Below are 21,138 nucleotides of genomic sequence, written 5' to 3'. Positions count from 1 at the left end.
TAACTCACAGAAAAGAAACAATGATCTGGGGTCAGAGTTCAGTTGGTTGATGACGTATTTAAGTATATATGGTAAAACCAACAGGCCTGGTCCCTAGCTATAGCCTGAGTATTGGAGTAAGGAGCCGGGGAACTAAAAAAGATGCACCTTCCTCTTCTGAAACAGTGCCCATCTCCAAGCTGCAAGAGGTGCTAGTGATTCCAGGTGCAACATTTTTATGTATGAAGACTTGTCTACATACAGAAATTACTCTAAATAGCGGGTGAACTGAAAGTAGATGTTTTTCTGAATAACTCCATAAACTGATAAGCTTCACAGGAGGAAGCAGAACTTTATCAGCTCCCAGACATTCTTTTCACTTCGAAAGGAGCAGTCTAATTTGGGGACAGACAAAGCCAATGTTTCCTGATGTCATTTTCTCCTTCACTGACTGCATTGATAAAATTATCTTTAATTTCCACAACCATCAGCCTCTTTACCACGTTGTTATCACAGTCCTCAACCATTTTGCATAGTGTCGAAATATACCTGCTTTGTATTTGCATACAATGCGCTTTTATTCACAAACAAACAAAAAAACCTTAGGTAGAATGCACAAGTACTAAAATAGGGGGCTATTTGAAATAACTAAAACATTTATTTACCACAGTCAGCATTTCTGGACATATCTAGATGTCAACAAAATTTATTTAGAAAGTGTGACAATGTTGAGGTTTTTTTCCTTTGCCTGGTAAAATAGGATTTCAATCTTAACTGGTTAAAATGAAATAACATAAACAAGCACACCCCATCAGGCCACCAGTTCAAAGATAACGAAAGATCTGCCTCAGCTGGCACCTATAGAAAATCCTTCTGTTCTCAAGTTGCCAGTCATCAAGAGAGTATGTTCACGTGCCAGGCTCCTACTGGAATCAACAAGCGCGTGAGCAGGGGCAAAAACACACAAATGAGTGTTCACACAGAATACACTCAGTTGCTTTATTAAACTTTCTTCTTAAGGTAATACTAAAGTCTAAGTAGATTTAACTACATGTGGAGTGTTAAGAAGTCCCAGTCTATTTTGAAGCTACAGGAAAGTCAAGAAACTTGAAATATTCATATCAGCGTTGGCTGTAGCAGTATGCAATTGCAAAAAACCCAGCCTCTTCAGTCTGTTATTTTTTTGGGGGGGAAATCAAATTTCAGGAGAAAATAACCCTTGCAAATCATAGTTACGCTGGGCTAGCTGGCTGTAGTGTTATTTTACGGAAGAGCAACTTCATCTAATTTCAGCGTTCTGTACGCTGCTTTTTGTTCCTTTCACACGAGGTTTTTGAAGTCCTATCTATGAAGATGTTCTTTGCGTTTGATAGGCAGAGGCCTACCACCAAGCCTGTAAATTACTTGTCAAAATACAATATGAGAATTACGCAGGTGACATCTCTACTGATCCTCTGCCAAAAAAAGGTGAACGTTTAATACATAGTGAAATAATATTTTTTTTTAGAATTGACTGTCTTCTGTACTCTATTTGTATATGGCCGCTCCATCTCACCATTTGATAATTCATCAAAGTGTCTCTTTGTGCCTTTATTCGGCCTGTTCATGCTAGCCAGCACCATGTCAGCTCTACTGCTGCTCCTCCTTCCTCCCGTGGCAATGAACCTTGAAGCCAGGGCCTGCGATGGGCACCTCTGCCAGGAGACACGAGGGGAGTGCACTGCCACTCCACACCTACACCAGCGCCCGCGCCGGGCCTGGGTGACCCCCGGGCTGTAATGCGTCCCCCCGTTAGCAGAGCCACGAGCAGAGGAGGCCGCAATTCCGTGACACCTGTCTGACATGCAAAGGTGGGAGCGGGGCGACGCTTTCTCCCCTCGGCAGTGAAGGGGCTCACACCAGCTCTGGGGTGGCAGGTGAGCTGCATCCCCGGAGGGCCGCGGGCAGGTGCCGGACCTCTCCCCCGGGGGGCCCAGGGGCGAGCTATTGCCTTTGGCCGAGGAGTGCCGGAGGACCCCCGCTCGGGCCAAGCCCCACTGTGCCCATAACCCCCGCCCCGGGGCTCTTCTCCTCAGGTCGCGGAGGCCAGGCCAGGCCAGGCCAGGCCTAGGGACACTACAGCGATTCCTAATAGAACCGCTGCTCCCCCACCCGTGCCCTCCGCTCCCCCGTCCCCATCTCACGTTATCTCCCCCGCCAGCCCTCCTCACTCGCCGGCTCCGCCAATCAGCGCCGCCCTTACTCCGCCCCGCCTCTTGCGGGCCAATCAGCACCGCCCTTGGTGGTGCGGGCCGGGCCGCGGCCGGCGGCGCGGGCGGGCGCCTTTGATGCCGGCGGGCGGTTAATTCAGGAAGCTCCTCGGGAGCGCGAGGGGAGCGCCGGGGCGGGGCGCCGGGGCGGGGCCGGAGGGGCGGGGTGGGAGAAGGCCCCGCCCCTGGCGGGCCCGCCGCGCGCCGCCGCCCGCGAGCTCGGCGCGAGGCCCCGGCGCGGGGTGGCGCCGGCGGCCGCGGCGGCGGCGGGCGAGGAGGGGGGCGTGGCCGGCGCGCGGGCGGCGGGGGGGCGGGGCGGTGAGCGGAGCGGAGCCGAGTCGTTGGTGGCCGGAGGCGGCGGCCGGTCGGTGCGGCGGCCTCGCCATGGTGTTCCTCAAACTCCGCGAGCAGGTGGGTGCGCGGGGGCGGCCGCCGCCGCCCGCCTCTCCCCTCCCTTCCTTTCCCCTCCCCTCCCGGTGCCGCCGGGCGCGGCGGCTGCGCGCCCTTCCCCGCCCCCTCCTCGCCGTGGTGTGCCTGTGCCTGCGTGTGCGTGTGTGACAGGCGGCGGGCAGGGGGAGGCAGCATGGCTGCTGCCGCGGCCCGGCGGGGTCGGGGCTGGGTGGCGCCCGCCCGGCGGCGGGAGGCGCCATGTGCTCCCGGTGCGGGCGCCGGTGCCCCCTCGGCGGCCCCGCTGGGCGGGCGCGGGGGCCGCCGCCCCGCGCAGGTATCGGGCCTAACAGGTGGCTGCGGGAGCCCGCCCGCCCCCTGCTCTGCCCTGCCCTCCCCTCCCCTCCCCGCCGCGGCGGCGGGCCGGCTCCGGGGCGGAGGGAAGGACGGCGCCCTGCCCGCGCGGGGCTGCCCTGGCCGCGCGTCCCTGCCGTGCCCCCCGCCTCGGGGGCGGGGGAGAGGCCCGGGCGGGGCGACGAGGGGCTCTGCGGTCTCCCTCGGGCCAGCCCTGCCCCGCGCCTGTGTTTTGGGAAGGGAAAGGTCTCTGGGCGCCGCCGGGGCAGCGGGAGGGAGCCTGGGCCTGAGGGACTGCCCGGCGTGAGGGGATCGGTCTGGAGACACCCGGCTGCGGCGGCTCGGGAGCCGCGGCGGAAGGCGGCGTGCCCGGGAACGGGAGATGGCTCTTCTCCTCTCCTCCCGGACCCGGACCGAGGCAGTGCTGCCGTTCGCCGTTTCACGTGCCCGAGGGCTGCCTGCTCGTCCCTTCTCGCACCACCTTTCCCTTTCAGGCCTTTAAAATCTTTTGTTCGGCTGCTGTATCTTTCTTCTCCGTGGTCTTCACATACCTTCCCCGGGTCCGTGCTTCCCTTCTGAAAACCAGCAGGTTTTTCGTGCCTTTAGTGGTTTGTTGCTTTCATCACATCACACCCTTCTTTGTTCGCTCGACTCTTCGGTTCCCATCCCAGCTTATGAAAAATACTTGTCTTCGCTGCTCTGTCCTTTTCTGGTGTCTCCCCTGTCCTACCTATTGTCTCCTGTGCAGTATCAAGATACAAAGGTGGGAGGGTCTGCTCTGCCAGTTTGCCGCGTGTGAAAAGATGCTTGCTAGAAAATGCATTTTCTCCTGTTTTCATGTGTGTTAGACCGAATTCTCTGCAAAAACTCATACACGCTGCTGTTGGTCTCCTCGATACGCTTCCTTAAGATAACTGACTGTAATGCTTGGAGACCCCACCCCCCCCAAAAAAAGCCCCACAGAAGAAAACACCTAGAAACTTGGCAGTGGTTAGGCAACTGCTGTCCTGTGTCTGGTCAGTATCAGCTCATCGTTACCTGCTAGCCCCTTCATCAGTCTGCATACGCCTCTGTCTTTTTACACTTAAGTTCCATGGTCCCTTGGGATTTTGTTCTAAAAAATGTTTAGCAATATGGGGCTGGGATCTTTATGTCCTCCTGTATTGTATGTAAACTTAGTGAAGTCTCATATTTTTTTTTTTAGAACTTCATCTATGAACGAGCAATGATTGTGGACCAGAAATACACTTAGTGTTTTTGAGTTAGGTTTCTTTTTTGGCTTCATTAGTGTTCTTCTATGGGAGGCTCTCCACAGAAATGAACAGTTGTTCATCTCTTCTATTAAATAAGCCCTTCTGTTAAAACCAAGAAATACAACTCTTCTGCAAGTAATCACTGTGAAATAACTCACAAAAAACCCATCATGATTATGTTAACATGAAAGTACTGTATTTCAGAACTTTTCTTCTGGGAAAGATCCTGCTATTGACTGATGCTGAGGTGAAATACGAGACTATGTGGGACCACTGGTCTGACAGAGTAATGCACGTGAGGCTTTCAGCTTCTACCATAATACAAGTTTTAATCCAGAAGTATGAGCTGGATTTTTTTAGAGGCTTCATGGGTCTGTAAAGGTGCACTGATACACTGGGAATTGAAGTATTCTTTCACTTGAAAGGGGGTTTGTAGGGGCAGAGAAAGGAGGCAGAGGAGGGAGGGAGGGAGAGAGGGGAGTACTGGTTTTGAAGAGGCTTTTGTAGAGGGAGTGATTTTTAGCAGCAGCTCTATTTCTGCTGGATAAACGTAAGTTGCTTGATAAATCAGTTACTACAAACTGAATTCTGTTAAAATTGCTTTCTTCAAGAATGCCAAAAATCATGAGGAATCATATTAACATGAAATATCTCTGTTTTGCTAATTACAGAGAATTCCTCCAGGTCAGTGTTCTTGTGCAGTATGCTGCAAGATGTCTTGACTTCAGGACTAGATGCTGCGCTAAGATTATAACACCACCTGCTCATTATAAAAACCAACCCATGGTACTATATGAAAGTAGAGGTGTTTATCTTCAGTATTTCATGAAGCGTGCTTCTTGTTTGCTTGAACCATCTACTTTGCTTCATAGTGATACGTTCATTTAGAATAAAGTAAATTGTCATGTGCATTTGTAGTGCCTATAGTGAGTCGTTCTTTCTTCAGTGGTGGCTGTGTTTGTACTGTTCAGCTAGTATGAAGGAGGGAAGTGATTTGCTGATTTCCTTCTACAACAGATTAATAACTTGCTGGAACAAAACTTCTACTAAATAAAGTTTTACTTTAATTCTCAAGATTTTTTTTTTTCCAAAATCAAGATAAACCTTTGGATTTTTTTATTTGATAATGTAGAAGGGCTCTGCGTTACTTATTTAAATGTCAGAATTATGCTGGGGAGAGGCAGATTTAGGGCACACAAGCAGCTTGATATTTTCTTACACTTGGTTTAGTTTAGTTTTTCAAGTTACTGCAAGCTAGCGTAAAAGCAGTGCTTGAGAACTTACAATGAGGTGAGAAATTCTGCTCTGAGGCTCTTGGTGGAGCTCAGAGGGTGAAAACCCAGTTCCGCTTGCAGTTGATTTAATTTACTTAGTACACCGATAAACAAAACTTTGATCCTACAGATGCTTAATGTGTTTGTGAAGCTCAAATATTTGGTTGTCTTTGGAGGCTGATTTGATATGTTTAACTTTCAGAATAAAGGTTTTCCACGCACTGAGAAGAGTAGGTCTTTCCTTGGGTCCAACAAGCAGCCAGCAGGTACATTCTCTACAAATTTGTGTTAACGCTGCTTGAGCTTTATTGCTTTGCAATTCTGCGAGGTAGGAATATCTTTCAAAGTTTTGAAATAATTCAGGGTGTACATTGCACTCTCAGTAGTGACTTGTGTTTGCTTTCAAAGTATATCAGGTATCAAAAAAAACCATATGCCATATTTGCAAAAACTGCATTTAAAGCTAAATTGAACTCTACTGAGCAAAGTTGATACCTGTAATGCTCAATAGCAAACTTTAACTCTGGGATAGAAAGAGCAATCATTCAAATGTCAAGTTAGAAGCTGTAGATTGTTCTTGTTGCTCTTGGTTTGTTGTGCATTGTTGGATGGACATGTTTAAAAACAGAGGAAGCAAATCTGCACCTTCTGTCGCTGAAGGTTAAGCCATTCAAGGTAGAGAAGAAAAATATGGTAAGTGTACCTTATGGTTAAGGTATTTGCTCTTCAGTTTGTTTGCTTTCATACTGTCTTCATAGATTGGTGCTTGTATACCAGGTTCTTCTAGATGACAAGCTGCTTTAACTACTAAAATGCCAGGTGAGAGGGAGGCTATAAAAGTTTGTTTCTTCCTGAAACACTGTGGTACTCTCCTGTAAGAAACTGCATTGAAAGCAAAGTTGAGGTCAAGGTTCACTGATGTTTTATCAGACCTTTTTGGGGAGGGGGGGGAGGTGTGGGGTAGGAGAAGAAAAAGGAGTAACTTGCTTGTGAGTCTCCATAATGCTATGCTTTGGTTTCCTGTACACAAGCCCTCTCAGCTCTGCATAGCTAACTGTGGAAGGCTAAGTGTCTTCTGTTTTTTTGCTATTCAGTCATAGTTTCTAGGTACATTAACTGTTTCCCAGAATAGGTAAATTCTTGCTTGACAGGGTTGCAAGTTAGTCTCTCTTACACCTAAGGAGTAATCGACAGCCTAGTTTTTCTTAGTGCATAGGTACAATTTGGATTGCCTAACAACCGAGGGATTTGTTACTTTTCTGTTACAAGTCTTACATGTGTATGTACCTACAGGTCGTCTTTTAGGCTGGCATAAGCCTACATTTCAGTATAGTTTTGTTGAAATGCATGAAGCTCTGATCAACACTGGCTGAATTTTTTCTTTAATTTTGCGGCTGTATAACTTTGTGGCACAGCTCATTGGATGCAGAGTCATTATAGTTGGTAAAGCTTTATTTTTTTCTTTCAGTACATCATAGTTTTAATTATGCATTTCCTGTTTTCTCTGAATCTTAAATATGTACTAGTAAGAAATCTTAGGGCTCATAATAATGGGCATTTGAAAGGAATTTGTATGGGATTTTTCTGTATGGCTACTAGACTGTGCTTGAGGCAGTGCATTTATTCCCAGAAGTCAGATGTGAGTGTGAGTGGAAAGGATCAACGTATGAACAACTGCATGAGGATATTAGAGTGACCACTTATCTTGGAAGTCCTTGAACAGTGAGAGCACCGACTTCTTTATTGCCCATTTATATCTTTCTCTTAGCTAAGATGGATCTTGTTCAATTGGCAGTTAAACAAATGTTTGCAGTGTCATAGTGAACGCTCTGAATGCCTCTATGGTTGCTATTTTCATTACTGCCAGCGTTAGACTTCATTCTTTTAGAATTCATGCCAAGAATAAATGTCCCAACTAGTTCCTTGTTACACTAAGAGGAGGAATGGTCTCCTGTGGTGATGAAAAGGAGCTGCTGCTGTTCGATGAGGGAGGGATATGGTGGGAATGGAATTACGTGGTATTGCTCTACAAATTCTGTTCAGACATAGGCTAACGAGATATGTGTGTGATTTTTTGGGGTAGAAGTTACTTTAAAGTTACTGTTCTTTAAAAAAACATTACTTTTGGGAATCTTGTTGAAATTGAGAACCACTCTTTGTGCTCTATTCTCCATCACACATTCTTCCTAAAATTTGCATCTAATCTGTTTTAACTGTGTACAAGATAACTAAATTAGGAAGTTGTAATACTTATCAAGACACCTTAGGTCTTGGTGTTAATTCTCATGTTCCCAGGCTAAGAACTCACATGAACTGAAAAGATAAGTTTCTTTAATCGATGGAAAACTTTGAGTAACTTGAACTCAGCTTATCTTGTTATACAAAGTAATTACCAGCCCTTCCATTAGAATGTGTTGAGAGAACCTGTTTCTACTACGTGTTCGGATTGGGGGATCAGATTCCCTGATGATAACTCGGGAACTTCTGACTTGCGAACAAGCAGTTCTTCTCAGTCAAGAAAATAAACTTTTTTTTTAAAAAAAGAAGGAAAAAAAAAAAAGGTGGGGGAGAAACAAAGCAAGCCTTGATTCTGCAGTCAGATCCTTATGGCAGATCCTGTTAACTCAGTGGCCTTCTGTGAGGGTATAAAGGTCTATTCATGTAGATAGCATCGAAGGTTTGTAACCATTACTTGGAGGCAAATATCAGGGGGAAAAAAATGAGGCAAGTGTGCCCTTGCCTATGAAGAAGTGACTTCCTTAGCACCCACAAAAAAGTCAATGATTCCTGTAGGAAACTAGTAGCTGTTGAGACTCTGAACTAGCAATCTGCTGTCTGATGTGGATTGTTACATTCCAAAATTTCTGTCCTTGTTTCCATTCACTGAAATGGGTTGTGGAATAAGATGACTGAAATTTAAATATCTTTGGTACTATATATTCCATATCTTCCACTTAATCTTTTAGCAGCTAGTTTGTTTTTCAGGTCCTGTACCTTTTATTTTCTCTAGTCAGCTGGGCCTTCCTGAGGTCAAACTAATATGTGATCATTTGTTTTCTTGCTCCTGCCAACTTTTTATTTTGTTATTACCTCTATGCCTCTACTCCTATTTCTGGAAATTGAGTGGGAGACTCGTTGCCTTAGTTACAGTGACTAACCGTTTCAAAGTTATTTATAATGTTTGTGTTTAAATAACCTGTATCATAATACAAATCACAAAACATTTCACATCAATAAAAAAATAAACAAAGCAGTCCATTGCTAAGTGCTGGGAGCATGCTTCCAGTGCTGATTCTTGGGGGTTTTGTTTTCCTTCGTTGTTGGGGGTGGAGGACAAGTTCTAAACTGGCATTTGAAGATGAATCTGAAATAAGGTGTCTCGGTGCTGTCCTTTGTGCAAATGAGAACAGAATCTTAATATTTAAGCTCCAAAATAACAGGGAATATTATTCTTCCTCTCCTTCACCATGACACTAGCACTCTTGCCAAGGGGTGGGAGTACACCAGTTTAACCATGTTAATTCAGTTGTGATTGCTCAGGTGTTGGTGAATTACACAGCACTGACCTGTTTCAGGTAGAAAAAAGCTAAAGCTAATGCAAGAGTAGTGGGACTGAGTAGTTGGGAGAGAAAGGGAGATGAGACTTGTAGCTGGCTGGGTGGGTGCAGAGAGTTAAAGAGGAGGCACCAGCAGTGATATGCAAATGAAAGAGGGGCAAAATACTTGGTCTGTAGCATCCTTGTAGACTGAGGAACTGCTTGTTAACTGAAGCACCTAATGACTTCTCTGCTATAATAATGAGATGCTCTTTACTGTGAATTGAACATAATCTTAGAGTTTTGTTGATTATTTCTACAGTAATGTATGTATGTGAATTGAGTGAACAATACCGTGTAAGTGGATTGTTGTTTGCGTGACTGAAGCCTACCTATTTAGGGCAGCCTGAACACTTAAATATTTGCCTCACTAAATTACTGAAACTATATTTCAATTTGAGAAGTGCAAAGCAAAGGTCTGCCTATTCTAACACTGGTGTTTTGGGTAAAACAATTAAGCTTATGTTGTTAACCATCAGAACTACATTTGTAGGGATGGGGGGTGGGGGGGGGTAGTAGTATCTTTCCTACTTTCCTGCCCCAGAGTAGGAAAGAATGCCTCTTAATCGTAAACTGACTCATATTAGGAGAACTTAGTGAATGTTCAAGTTTTGCACATAACTTTGCCTGTTTGCATGCGTTAGTCTGTTTCTGAGTGTGTCCTGAACTGTTGTGAAGCCATCCTAAATGTTTAATGTTTCCGTACTTTCAAACAATGAACTGCCACTTAATGGCCTTCCTAATTCCAGCTGATGAGCATTTGCTTATAAGTTATTCTTGGTCATTCTGCAATCATGCTATAATACTTGAGGTTCACTCTCACTTTGTGCTGAAATCCTGTACTTCACTTCCATCTGGTGCAGAGAAGAAAGCATGGGTACATCTGGATGTTTTTGACTTCAGCAAAGTGAAGATAGAGCAGTACCTTAATGAAGGAAGAGAAGGGAGCAGAAGCAAGGATTCTAGTCAGCATAACAAAATGAGAATGAAAGTGCAGTAGTTAAAGCATTGAGGCCAAAATGAGCCTTTTTAGAGCTTACAGAATTTCTAGCAATCGTGAAGAATTCAATGTTTTGTTTCAAGATTTTGCTGTTTGTCCTCTTCATTTTGATAGCTCCATCTATACTGATACCTCTAACAGGGAGGAAGTTGGTCCATTCAGGAACCAGCCATTCCATTCAGGAACCTGGTCATCCAGCGGCAGGGAGCACAAGAGACCAAGGATCTACCTAGCTAATAGCTGAAGGACCTACTTGAGTCATAGACAGCTGAACTGGCGGGGGGGACACGACATGGACAACACCACTTTCAGGAAGTTCTGTGGTTATTTATATACTAACATAATCTATAACTAATGCATAGTGTAGTCATTTAAATCCATTACTGCAAACCCAGTTTTGTATAATGTTAGGGGTAATTGGTATTCTCTCCTTCCCTGTCCCATCTGCTTCTTCTGTCCGTCGCTCATGATAGTGGGCAGGTAGTCTATGCAAAGTCTTTCTTTTCATCCTGAGCACTTGATGTCTGTTTTCCTGCCTCAGATCACTGTGTGGTGTCTGTTGCTTTTTCTCTACCTCTGCTAACACTTCATTCTCTCACTAGTGTCACCCCACAAAGTATTGTTGGTAGGTTAAAATTAAGGAAAAGCACACCTAAACTAAGCAGATGAAGAAAAACAAAATGCTAACATCTTTCTGGTTACATTATTACTCATTGTTTTAAATTAGTGAAATGTCTCAAGTCATGGTACAAGGACACTTCAGAAATAGCACGTTAATGGAATTCCCTACCCCTCGCCTCTGTTCCTTTGTAACTGCAGAGTTATGTTCAGTTCTTGCTATGTTTGCTAAAACATGAGGATCAATAAAAAGAGGTCTTATGCTTAATATTGTGTTGCTGTGCGGTCTCTTTGCCAAATTAGAACCCTGTATTGGTACTGCCTGATAGCTTTCATTTCCTTTGCTCCTGTCTCAGTTCCAGGAGCAGTATTTTGTTTTACAGCTTTGCTGTATCTGTTGCTTTTTTAAATAGTGTTCTTTCATTCTGGGGGATAGTTTTCAGTATTGAGGAGGACTTGTAGAAGAATACTTTCTCTTCTCACTTCCCTGTCACCTGCAAGGCTGTAAATGCCATTACTGTCCTGCATCATTCCTGATCCTATAATAACCACCCAACCCATCATTTATTTCTTCCACTCCTACCCTATGATGTTATGTTTTCTGTTTCTTTCCATCCACAAGCACACAGCCATTTAAAGTTTATTATCTAAGACTACTTTGATCACAGACTGAAAAGTCTACTAAAATAGAACTTTTCAAGTAAAGAATAAGTAACATTTTATGTCTTGTCCATAGACGTTTGTCTATTGTTTTTACCATAAGTTTAACAAATTATAATTACTGCAATCAGGGATGTAAATAGTTGATTTAATCTAATCCAGAAGAAATGGAGCTCGAGAGGAGAAGGTCTTCATAATGAGAGTAAAAGAAAGGTGAAGAAGGGATTTGTAAAGCACTGGAGTGAGAACAAGAAGGACAATAGTTGGGATATCACGGATTGTCAGTACCAGTGATCAGCAAAGCTCTTCTGCTGAGCTTCAGAGCTTTATAGTCAAGGATCATCCAAAAACCAACGGGTATCCACCTACCCTATGGAGCTCTGTTTGCAATGACTTCAAGACATTGGTTCCTTTTTCTACCTGCTGCACCTTCCTACAGCACAGGAAGGAGACTCTCCCAGCATCTGTAGTCTTGAACTAACACTGTGAATAATATAGAGAAGAGTGCTTTCTACTGTTTTTCTATACCCAGAGATACAAAAAATGGTTTTGAGTCAAGTATATCAAATTTGTCATCCTGGAAGGGCAAATATACCTGCATGCAGTCACATCTTTTATTTTTGAAAGGGCTTCGACTTTGCACATTGTGAATTGGCTTTTTTTTTAAGACTCACAACATTTAACAAGCCATAATTGCTTAAAAAAAGCGCGATGTTTTTCATAGTTTTCATTTGAACAGATTAGTTGTGAGGTTTCCTCACCTGAAGGTTGATAAAATTCCTGCAATGCTCTGCATATGTGTTAAAACTGCTTTAGTAATCGTTAAAGTATTAAACTTATTGCATGCGTAATTAAAGAATAGCTACTAGCATCAAAGTAGAAGTACCATGGTTCATGACTCTGTGCCCACAAGTAGTAGAATAATTTTGCAGAAAGATTAGCATGACTGTTAAAAAGCTGTTGATTACATCTTTGCATTTCAACCATTTCAATCTGGAAGGCTCTCTTTTGCTGTTGCAATGGTTGTAGAAAATACCGTAAGCATTTAGGGTATTGCACTGAGTTTCCTGTCTCGACATCCAACCCCTTACATGGGGGAGCAGTGAGATACGTTTCCTTCTATAAAGTTCTTCCCTGGAACTTACATAAGCCAAAGAAATAGTATCTGTTTGAATGACAGGAGGAATAGCAATGCCAGTGGTGTCTGTGGAGACCATCAGAGGAGAAGTTCAGGTCCCCTTCCCTGGAAGCTTGCCATACTGGTATTAGCAGTGCTCTCCTCCATGCTGGTTGGAGGTGTTACAGAGTTGTTTTGGAACTGTCGTTCTGGAGTAAGTTCTTTAGAAAATTGGCTTTCTGCCTCCTGAATGACCACAAGCAGAAATAAATCTTCTATGCCTGGAGCTGGGTCTTGTGGCAGCAGTCGGCCACAGTTAACTGAACCCAAAGGCAGAATGAATGTGCCTGCAGAAAAGATCTCGGAAATGTCTGCTGGAGTTCAGCCTTCTATGCTGTGGGAGCCCTTGTTGCCTCTTCTGAAACACCTGTGTTTTAGACACGTTCACAAAAGCTCCCTTTTTTTTAATATATCATGACTACAGTGCCCATTAGTGCTTCCCTTATGTTGCCTGACACCGCTTATTTTTGGGAAAAGTGACTGGTAAAAGTAGGATGGATAATTGAAGAAAAGAGGACGAATTGCTGGAATGATGTAATTTGACCTCAAGATTTCACGACCTGCTGTTTGCGTGGAGTGCAGTGACGTGTAGCGTGGCTGCGAAGCGACGCATCGTCACAGGATGCCTGTTCAGAATGCCACATTCTTACTTAGCATAGTGTATGGTGTAGCTGCAGAAGTGAGGTGGCAACTGCTTTGGTGTATATTTGCGCTGTCTTGTTTTTTCACTAGATAAGAAACAATGAAAATGACCTCTAACAAGGAAAAGTTCAGAACAGGCAGAAACATTAGGGTATGTTTTTCTTGTTCTGTTCTTCTTTTAAGAGGTTTCTTTTTAACAGCCAAAACTGTGCTAATTATGTGACTTGGAAATGATCTACCACAGTGAAGGCCAATGTTTTCAGCTGACAGATAGGAGGAGGAAATACAGATACAAGAACCACTGAGCGCTAATATATTTCTGGTGTAGGGTAGGACTGTGTGTGTGTGGGAGAAGTGGAGTACATTGCCTGAATGAACCCTGATCTTTAAAGTCATGTGGAGTAGGTAAATTTTCATGAAAGGGTAGGATTTTCATAATTTTAGGATGGAGTTTAATGACATGCTGCTGCTTGGGTAGTTGTTTTCATTTGCAAAGTTTCTAATAATAATGATTGAAAATCATTGGCTTCTAATCTCCTGCCTAAGGCCATGGTTTGGTATTTGGTTGCAGCTGAGCTTAAGCAGTCGCTCATTCTTTTCTTCTGCAAAGTGGTGAAAAGGGTGAGGAGAGACAAATTATTTAGGTTAGCATATAACTGCGAAGTTGTTCCTTGAAAGTAGGAGCTAGAAAGGAGCGTTTTGGCTCAGATGAACTTACTCTAATGTCTTTCTTTGACAGAAGTCCTGTAATCACAGAAGACGTGTCTTCTGTGAGTGCCCTTTGATTTGGGGGCTGGGAGGTGAGCGGAGGAACTGGAGTGTGGTCTGCCTTGGACCTCTTTCTGGGAAAGTAACTTCAAAGTTGTTGGCCTGAGACTTCTTAGAATATGTTTTGAAACTCAGCAACATGCTTAACTTTCTTGTCTGGTTCCTGATTGTTTTTGGGTTTGAGTGGGGCTGTGAATTCCTCTTTAATTGTGAGAGAACCTAGGGTTTAAGGATGTCTGCTTCTATTTATAACATGTTGTGTTGACTTACACTGACTATGAAAACACTGAAACAAGAAAAGTACTTCTGTAACATACTTGTTTACCACATGTGCTGCCTTTCAGGACACTCAGCTTTTTCCCATATGACAACTGCGTACCAGTTTTCTTGCAAGATTTATTGGGGTTTGTTGTCCCCCGCCCCCCCGGCTATTAATGCGCACTGCTACTCATGGTTTTACAACTGGAGCGCTGAAAACGACGTCGAAAAGACTTTCTCTTGCCTTCCATCTCTTCTCAGGAGGTTACAGTGAAAGTATAAGATCATGTTCAGGTAGTCCAGTTACCTGAAAACTGTATGCCAAAAGTAGTCTGAACTTGCTGCAGCCTTTTCCCTCATAGAAACATGTATGGACAGAAAGCCCTTCAACTTCTTAACTCCCTTGTATGCTTCTGTGTGTGCAGCTCTAGTTCTTGGACACCATCCAGTGACTGCTTGGAGTCATGCCTGTTGTGACTAGTGATCCTTCTATCTCCCTGCACAGAGATACACGCTTGGGGTAGGGAAATACCTAATAAGAAAATAGGCTTGTAGAAAAATGACTAAGTTGAAATAAACAGTAATTGGTCACTTCTCTACAAATAGTAATTAATGAAGCGTGTCAGTCTAAGAATAAATTTAAGTCTTCTGTAACGGAAGAAAATTTTTCATCTCAGCTTTACAGGAAATTGAAATATAAAATAGTAGCTAAACTTGTTTTATATTCCACATATTGCCTAGTATGGTTGTATGGATACCACAACATAAGCACGTTGGTTGTGCAAATATTTTTATCGGCAGCTAGAAAAGATAGCATTTTGAATCGCCATTAATGAAAACCTTATCAAGATGGACTATTCCTCACTTCATTCTGTTTCGCAATTTTATCCTACTGCAAAAGTGTTTAATTCAGTGGGTTATGGATAAGGCTATTCATGCATTTGACTCTGGTTTAATTTTCTGGAATAAACAATGATAAAACCACAAAGCTTGGTTTAAAAAAAAAAAAAATTGGGCATGTCTTTTGACTGTAAGAATGCACTGGGAATAATTACCTTGGAATGTAAGGGTATAATAAAATTGCGCTTAACAGTCTCCACACAAATAGTTATCTATGTATCACCTATATGTTTGCTATGAGATATCTTTGTTATAGGTATTTTGAGCTAAAAAGCAAAGAATATGGAAGATTTAAGTCAAGGCCCTTAGCCCTCATCTTTTTTTTTTTTTTTTAAGGGTACAGCTTCTGTTTCACGCTTGTTCTTGAAACTGCTCATTCGCACCATTTAAAAATTTTTTTTTATATTTGCCTAAAAATCTTAGGCAGTCATTCAGGGGCTGCTTCATGAGTAGGTCAGCTGTCTCTGCTGTGGGCTCTAGAGCAGGTGACTGGAGGATAGTATCAGTGCTGCTCGTAGTAGGTGTCAAAACCCACATGGGTGACATAAAAGTGTAAAACATAAACAAATGAACCCTGGGATGCAGGGGGGGGGGAAATCAGACTGACAAACATTTAATAAATAAGTATTTTGCAAAGTTTTAATAAGAAAAGTAGTTTGTTATTTAAGAAGGCTTACCTAACTATATGATTCTAGATTTTATTTGTAAGAGGAGGGAATGTGAGAGGATAGCAGAATCTTATTTGCTATGCTGAAATAAATGAAAGTTATTAAAGTGTCTGAAGTTTTGAGAACACTTGTATTATGTGGCTGTTAGTGTTTAGAAATCAGGTTCAACATTGGATATTAAATTACATTTATGGTAATTTTTTTGCTATTCTGTACTTAATGTTCCCTATCTTATAAGAGATATGGAGTACTTTTCTGTTGTGCTTTTTGTATTATGCTGTGCAAAGGTTCTCAGTGATAAGACTAGACAAAAGGTTAATCTGTTTTCAGTGTGGCTTATTGGCGTGGAGTGTGGGAACTTTGAGGGAATGTTCAGCTTGAGGATGTACAGAACAGGACAGGGAAAATTTTAATTAAAAAATTACATTAGGGAAATGCACGAATATAACTTGTTAAAATCTAAGTATAGCATCTACTTTCATTCAAAGAATTAAAAAAAATACTTAAGTAGTGTATATTTTTTGTCAAAGGATTGAATTAGAACTGCTTCATGGACGGAAGTCATGAGCTAAGCACTTGGAACGAGTTTGTGAAAGTTCACTGTTCGAAAGCAGCATTACGCAGCAGTAGCCTCTTCTGGAACAAATGGTATTTTCTTTACAATTACTCCTCTGACTTGGTTTGTTCAGTGTTGAAAACCAGAAGAAGCTGGGGAAAAGAAAAGCTGCTCTTATGAAGTGAACTCTGACAGAATTGTACTAATCCTAGAATTTTGACAGATTTCGTGACCAACCCCAGGTGATTGATTCAGCTCACTAACTGCCCTGATAAAATCATAAATTAAAAAGTATAGCAAAAGTAATAAAAGTGAAGTAATTAACGCATCATGAAGGTTATTGTGTGCTATTTAAATGCATCCAAAAAGCAAAAAGTACAAACCAAGATAATTCACTTTGATTTGACTGGGTCTGCTCTTCATCTAAACACAGGTAGAAATTAGTCGAAAAAGTGTTAGTAAAGCAATCAGCTGTCTGTTCTGAAGAGAGGCATGCCTGGTGAGGTCGTGCATTCTTCACAAGCATTTAGTGGCAGCTCACTTGTGTCCTCCCTGTGGAGGGATCTAAGCAGTCTAGGACTGAGGGCAGAGAGATTGCTGCAGCGCTGCTTCACTGCTGTGGAGAGATGTGGTACATTCACTGGAATATTCATTTTATAGGGTGGTTCTTTTGTCTGTGATTTTGGTTGTTTTCGATCACACCCTGTCTAGCACACATCACTTCTTGGTTCCGTGTTCAGAAGGTTGTCTTCTCCTAACCTTTTCTCATCGGACCCCTATCCTCCTCACCCCTGGAGAATTGAAAAATGTTAAATTTTCATGTGGCACAATTCTCCTTGGGTTCCTGTCTGTCAAGGAAAAATCTGACTCGTTTTACTTATTTTTTTAAGAGCACTGCACCTAGGTATTTGGAGGTAACAAAGTACTTTGGAAGTGAATTCTGTTTAGTCAATGTAAGGCCACTTTAACTGTGAATGGGCAACGTCTGGGTTTGGTTTAAGTGATCTTCTTTAGATTGATGGCATTACTTAGTTGGGATTAATTTTCCCAGAAATGTCTGTGTCAGGTGGGCTTAGCTCTAACAGTTAACCTGTCTTTTTCACACCCCTTTCAGTATTTCATTGTCTGTGAAATGTAGTAATATTTTTACATGTATATAATAAATAATACAAAAAATATAAAAAACAATAAATAACTTTTTACTCCCTAATTTGCCTTGCAAAAATCCTTTTTTTTCCTGTAATGATCACATCCTGCTGAACTTAAAAATCGTGCTCTTACGCACAGCGGTCCTCTGACCAGATAGAGAAGATGACCAGCTTCTGGCAGTCAGAGGCACCTGACTTCCCTCCCTTTGCAGGCTGTATTGATGTAGTGGAATCAGCTATGGCACTTGTGTGTGGCAGGTAACGATGCCAATTTTCCTCTTGCGTTCCTGTGGAAGTGACAGTCATGACTTAAGCTTTAAGCAATTGGCAGGGTGCAGGTAAAGGAGATGTTTTGCTGTTGGGCTGTGCATCCTGTCCAAGCAACTGTGTTCTTCCCTGGAGGAAGAAAGTCCTGAAGTGTGTGGAAGTATCCTCTGCATTTCCCATGGAACCACATTGAACTGGAAAAGCAAGTCATGCATTTTGATGGGATAGCTGACCTGTCATTCACTGATTTGGGCCTCTTGTAAGGTGAGGTGCTGCTACATCCATATGCTGAAAATGTGCCTCCGAGTCTGCCAGCCAATTCTCTTTTAGAGCTTGCATTTTGGGGAAATAAAAGCTATGGATCATTGAGCTGTGTCAAAAGCCTGTATGGATACAGTTAACACCTCTGTTCCAAGTGAAATAGTTGATTCTGACTCTTCTGTGTCCCACCTTAAAGCCATGTTTTTGTCCTGTAACAATAGCCTCAAGGCTGATAAGACAACAAAAAAGCATGTGCATTTGCAGTGCTGGAAATGTTTATGTGAAATTGCAGACTTTTAAGTCTATTCAAAGAGCTGCTTACTCCATGTATTTTAGTATGTTTTTCTGCCTCTTTTTTAAATGGCCTTTTGAAGACATAGCCAATAGGATTAAGAAGACAACTGCTGCTTGGGCTGCTGGCCCTGGTGGTAGAGAAATGACTGCATGCACTGTTATTCCATATGTGTTATAGCACTTCCTCATTAAAGATCCAGTGAGGCCGTTTGGCTGCACTTCTATTTTTGCATTCAAAAATTACTCTAAAAATACTTTTAAAAAGTGTATTGCTTTCCTTTGGGGGGGGGGGAACAACTCCAAGGAGGTTTTTACCTATGATGATTTGTTCCTGTTGGTGCATGAGCTGAATGTTTCCAGTAGGCATTCTTTTTATGCCCATCACTTAATTTCATTTTGCAAATGCATATTTTTTTTGTTTGAAATAGGATTTATGTTTTAACATTCTTTCTGAGAGATGCGTAGGTTCGCAGTATTTTCTAAAATGCTCCTAACCTTCTTCCTGTTTTTCCCACCCTCATATAAGGTTGACTGGAAATGTTAAAATCAAATGTGTGGAGATTAAATTGTGATGATTAAAACCTGTGAATTAAAAAGCAAATTCTTAAAGGTGATGCGCTGGTACAAGATTCCCTCAGCAACCACCACCCTGCTATTCTGTAAATACTATTCATCAAGTGTAATCTTTGCTCCTTGGCAGATACCTAAAGTGTGCGATGCTTTCCTCCCTCTACCCGATACCCATTTTTAACTGTTGTTTTCCCCTGGATGTTCTAAAGTATGTGACAAGCTATGTCAGTGACCAGAAAGTCACTGTTCCATGGTAATAATCTGAGGGGTTTTAACTCTTCAGTCCTCTTGTGTTTCAAGCACTGAGGTTTCTGTGAAGCCAAAGTGTAACCTTTGAGAGGTGACCTACTATGGACAAAAGTGGACTTAAATAGCTCTGAACCCGTGTTTTCTTCTTTGATTTTAACGTGTATGAACATCACTTCTTGAATTCTAATCTCTTCTTTGAATGTGACAAGCATCTGTTCAGATTGGAAGACATTACTCTTTTCTGGTGTTATTAAAGTACAATGTTTTTGAAAAGTAGCTGTACATTCTAAAAAATCTGTCTTGGTTGTGAACTTTCTTGATGGGTTGATTTATATATGAACTGCTGTGACTCATAGCATGCTACTTTATTTTTATCCAGATAATTACCTTGCTAAAAGATGTGCAAAATAGTATTTAAAGATTTGTTCCCTCGGCTTAAGGAGCAATGCTATTGTCTACTTTTAATCTGTCCTCTTAATGTCAGATCAGAATTCATCTTCTGCTTGCTTTGATTTCTTCCCAAATTTTTAAATTGAAATTCTTTCTGAAGTACTTAACAAAAAGAATCGTAAAAGCAAAATTGAGGACTGTAAAAATGGTATCTGAGCTGTGATAGTTTGTTTTTTTGTTTGTTTTTCTTTAAAGCTGTGTCAATCCCAGGTATATCATAAGAAATTTTAAAGTTGATACAGCTTTTTGTATATGCAGTTATCGTTTGAAGAGATACATGTGCACACACTGAAATAACATATAGGTAAAGGTTTCTGGAATCTCTAGAGGTTCTTACTCCTCTTCTGCCTTGATCATTTTTCATTTTTAATAGTGGTGTGAAGATCAGAGGATCAACATGTGTTTTCACTTATGTCATTTGGGATGCTTCATAGATTCACAATTCTCCAGGCTTGTGGATTCATTATTTCACGTCTTGCTTTGTGCTAGGGAACTGTTCAAGCTCAAAGCTTTTTTCTGAATAGCAGATCATTAAGTAGGATTCAACAGCAGGAATGCTCTTAAATCTGTTTTTTTAATCTACTTTTATTGAAAAATGGTGTAATACTTTTGCTATGATCTCTGACAGTTCTGCTGATTCATAATGAAACAGCTTGAGTTACTGCCTCATTTGCCTGTGAAGCTCCTTGAGCAGTAGTCCTTGGTAAATAGGTAGTCACTGAGGAAATGGTATGGCATAGCATCCTCCTACCCCCTCATGTCCTCTCCTCCCCTCAAATCAACTCAGCTCACAGCTGGACACATATATATATTAATGATACTGATTTATGTTAATGTACCTACTTGTGAACTGTGATTACTGGCGGCAGACATCCTTGTGAATATCCGCTGCTGCTAAACCTGCTGGGAATTGTAAATGCTATTAATATAACCTACAGAATGCTCTGAAATAACATGCCTGATTTTTAACCAACAAAAAAGTTAGAGGATCAAGTAAATAAACAAACATAAGTGGATCAGATTCTTTTTTTGTTTTGATAGTGATCAATTTTCTCACCTTTTAGTTATATGAAGGCATGAAAACTAGAAGGAGAAATTGAGATACGGTTTTAAATTAATTGTACGTTTAATGCTCCTCAAAGCTCCTTGGTATAAATATAAACAAATTATCACAAGGGTTTTGGAATAGCAGATGGATGTCTCTTCTCCCCCTTCCAGCCCCTGAGATATCCAGGAATATCTTTGGGAGAACTTGGTGTCCTTCCTGTAAGTACTCTAGTTTAAATGTAAACATAATAAATAAGCTATGTGTTTGTGCTACGTTGAAGTGGTCTTTAGCATCATTTACATAGTACTACAGACTCTCATCTGATGTAAAAGATGGAGCGTTAGGCACCAAATAAGTTGACTTGCATATCCTGAGATCCAAAGTAAAGCTTAGCTTTGTATTTTAAAATATGTTGCTTTTATTACAACAAAAATAATGCTGGTAGGTTCAGCCTTCCACATACTTTAAGTTTCCAGGACTTTTTAAAAGAAAAACAAAGAAACCTGAACTTT

At 42.0% G+C, this 21,138-nt stretch overlaps 1 protein-coding gene across 1 annotated transcript in view; it reads left to right on the top strand.

Moving 5' to 3' along the window:
* Positions 1 to 2,525: 2,525 nt before the first annotated feature.
* ANKRD28 (ankyrin repeat domain 28) overlaps positions 2,526 to 21,138 on the top strand; it is a 126,977-nt gene continuing 108,364 nt past the window's right edge. Inside the window, exon 1 of the mRNA XM_075493096.1 lies at positions 2,526 to 2,639. Coding sequence (XP_075349211.1) covers positions 2,613 to 2,639 — 27 coding nt within the window. The 5' untranslated portion in view covers positions 2,526 to 2,612. The remainder of the gene's footprint in view (positions 2,640 to 21,138) is intronic.

This window comes from Mycteria americana, chromosome 2, assembly GCF_035582795.1.
Source record: "Mycteria americana isolate JAX WOST 10 ecotype Jacksonville Zoo and Gardens chromosome 2, USCA_MyAme_1.0, whole genome shotgun sequence".
NCBI classification, from domain to species: Eukaryota; Metazoa; Chordata; class Aves; order Ciconiiformes; family Ciconiidae; genus Mycteria; species Mycteria americana.
This window is presented reverse-complemented; position numbering and strand designations above follow the sequence as displayed.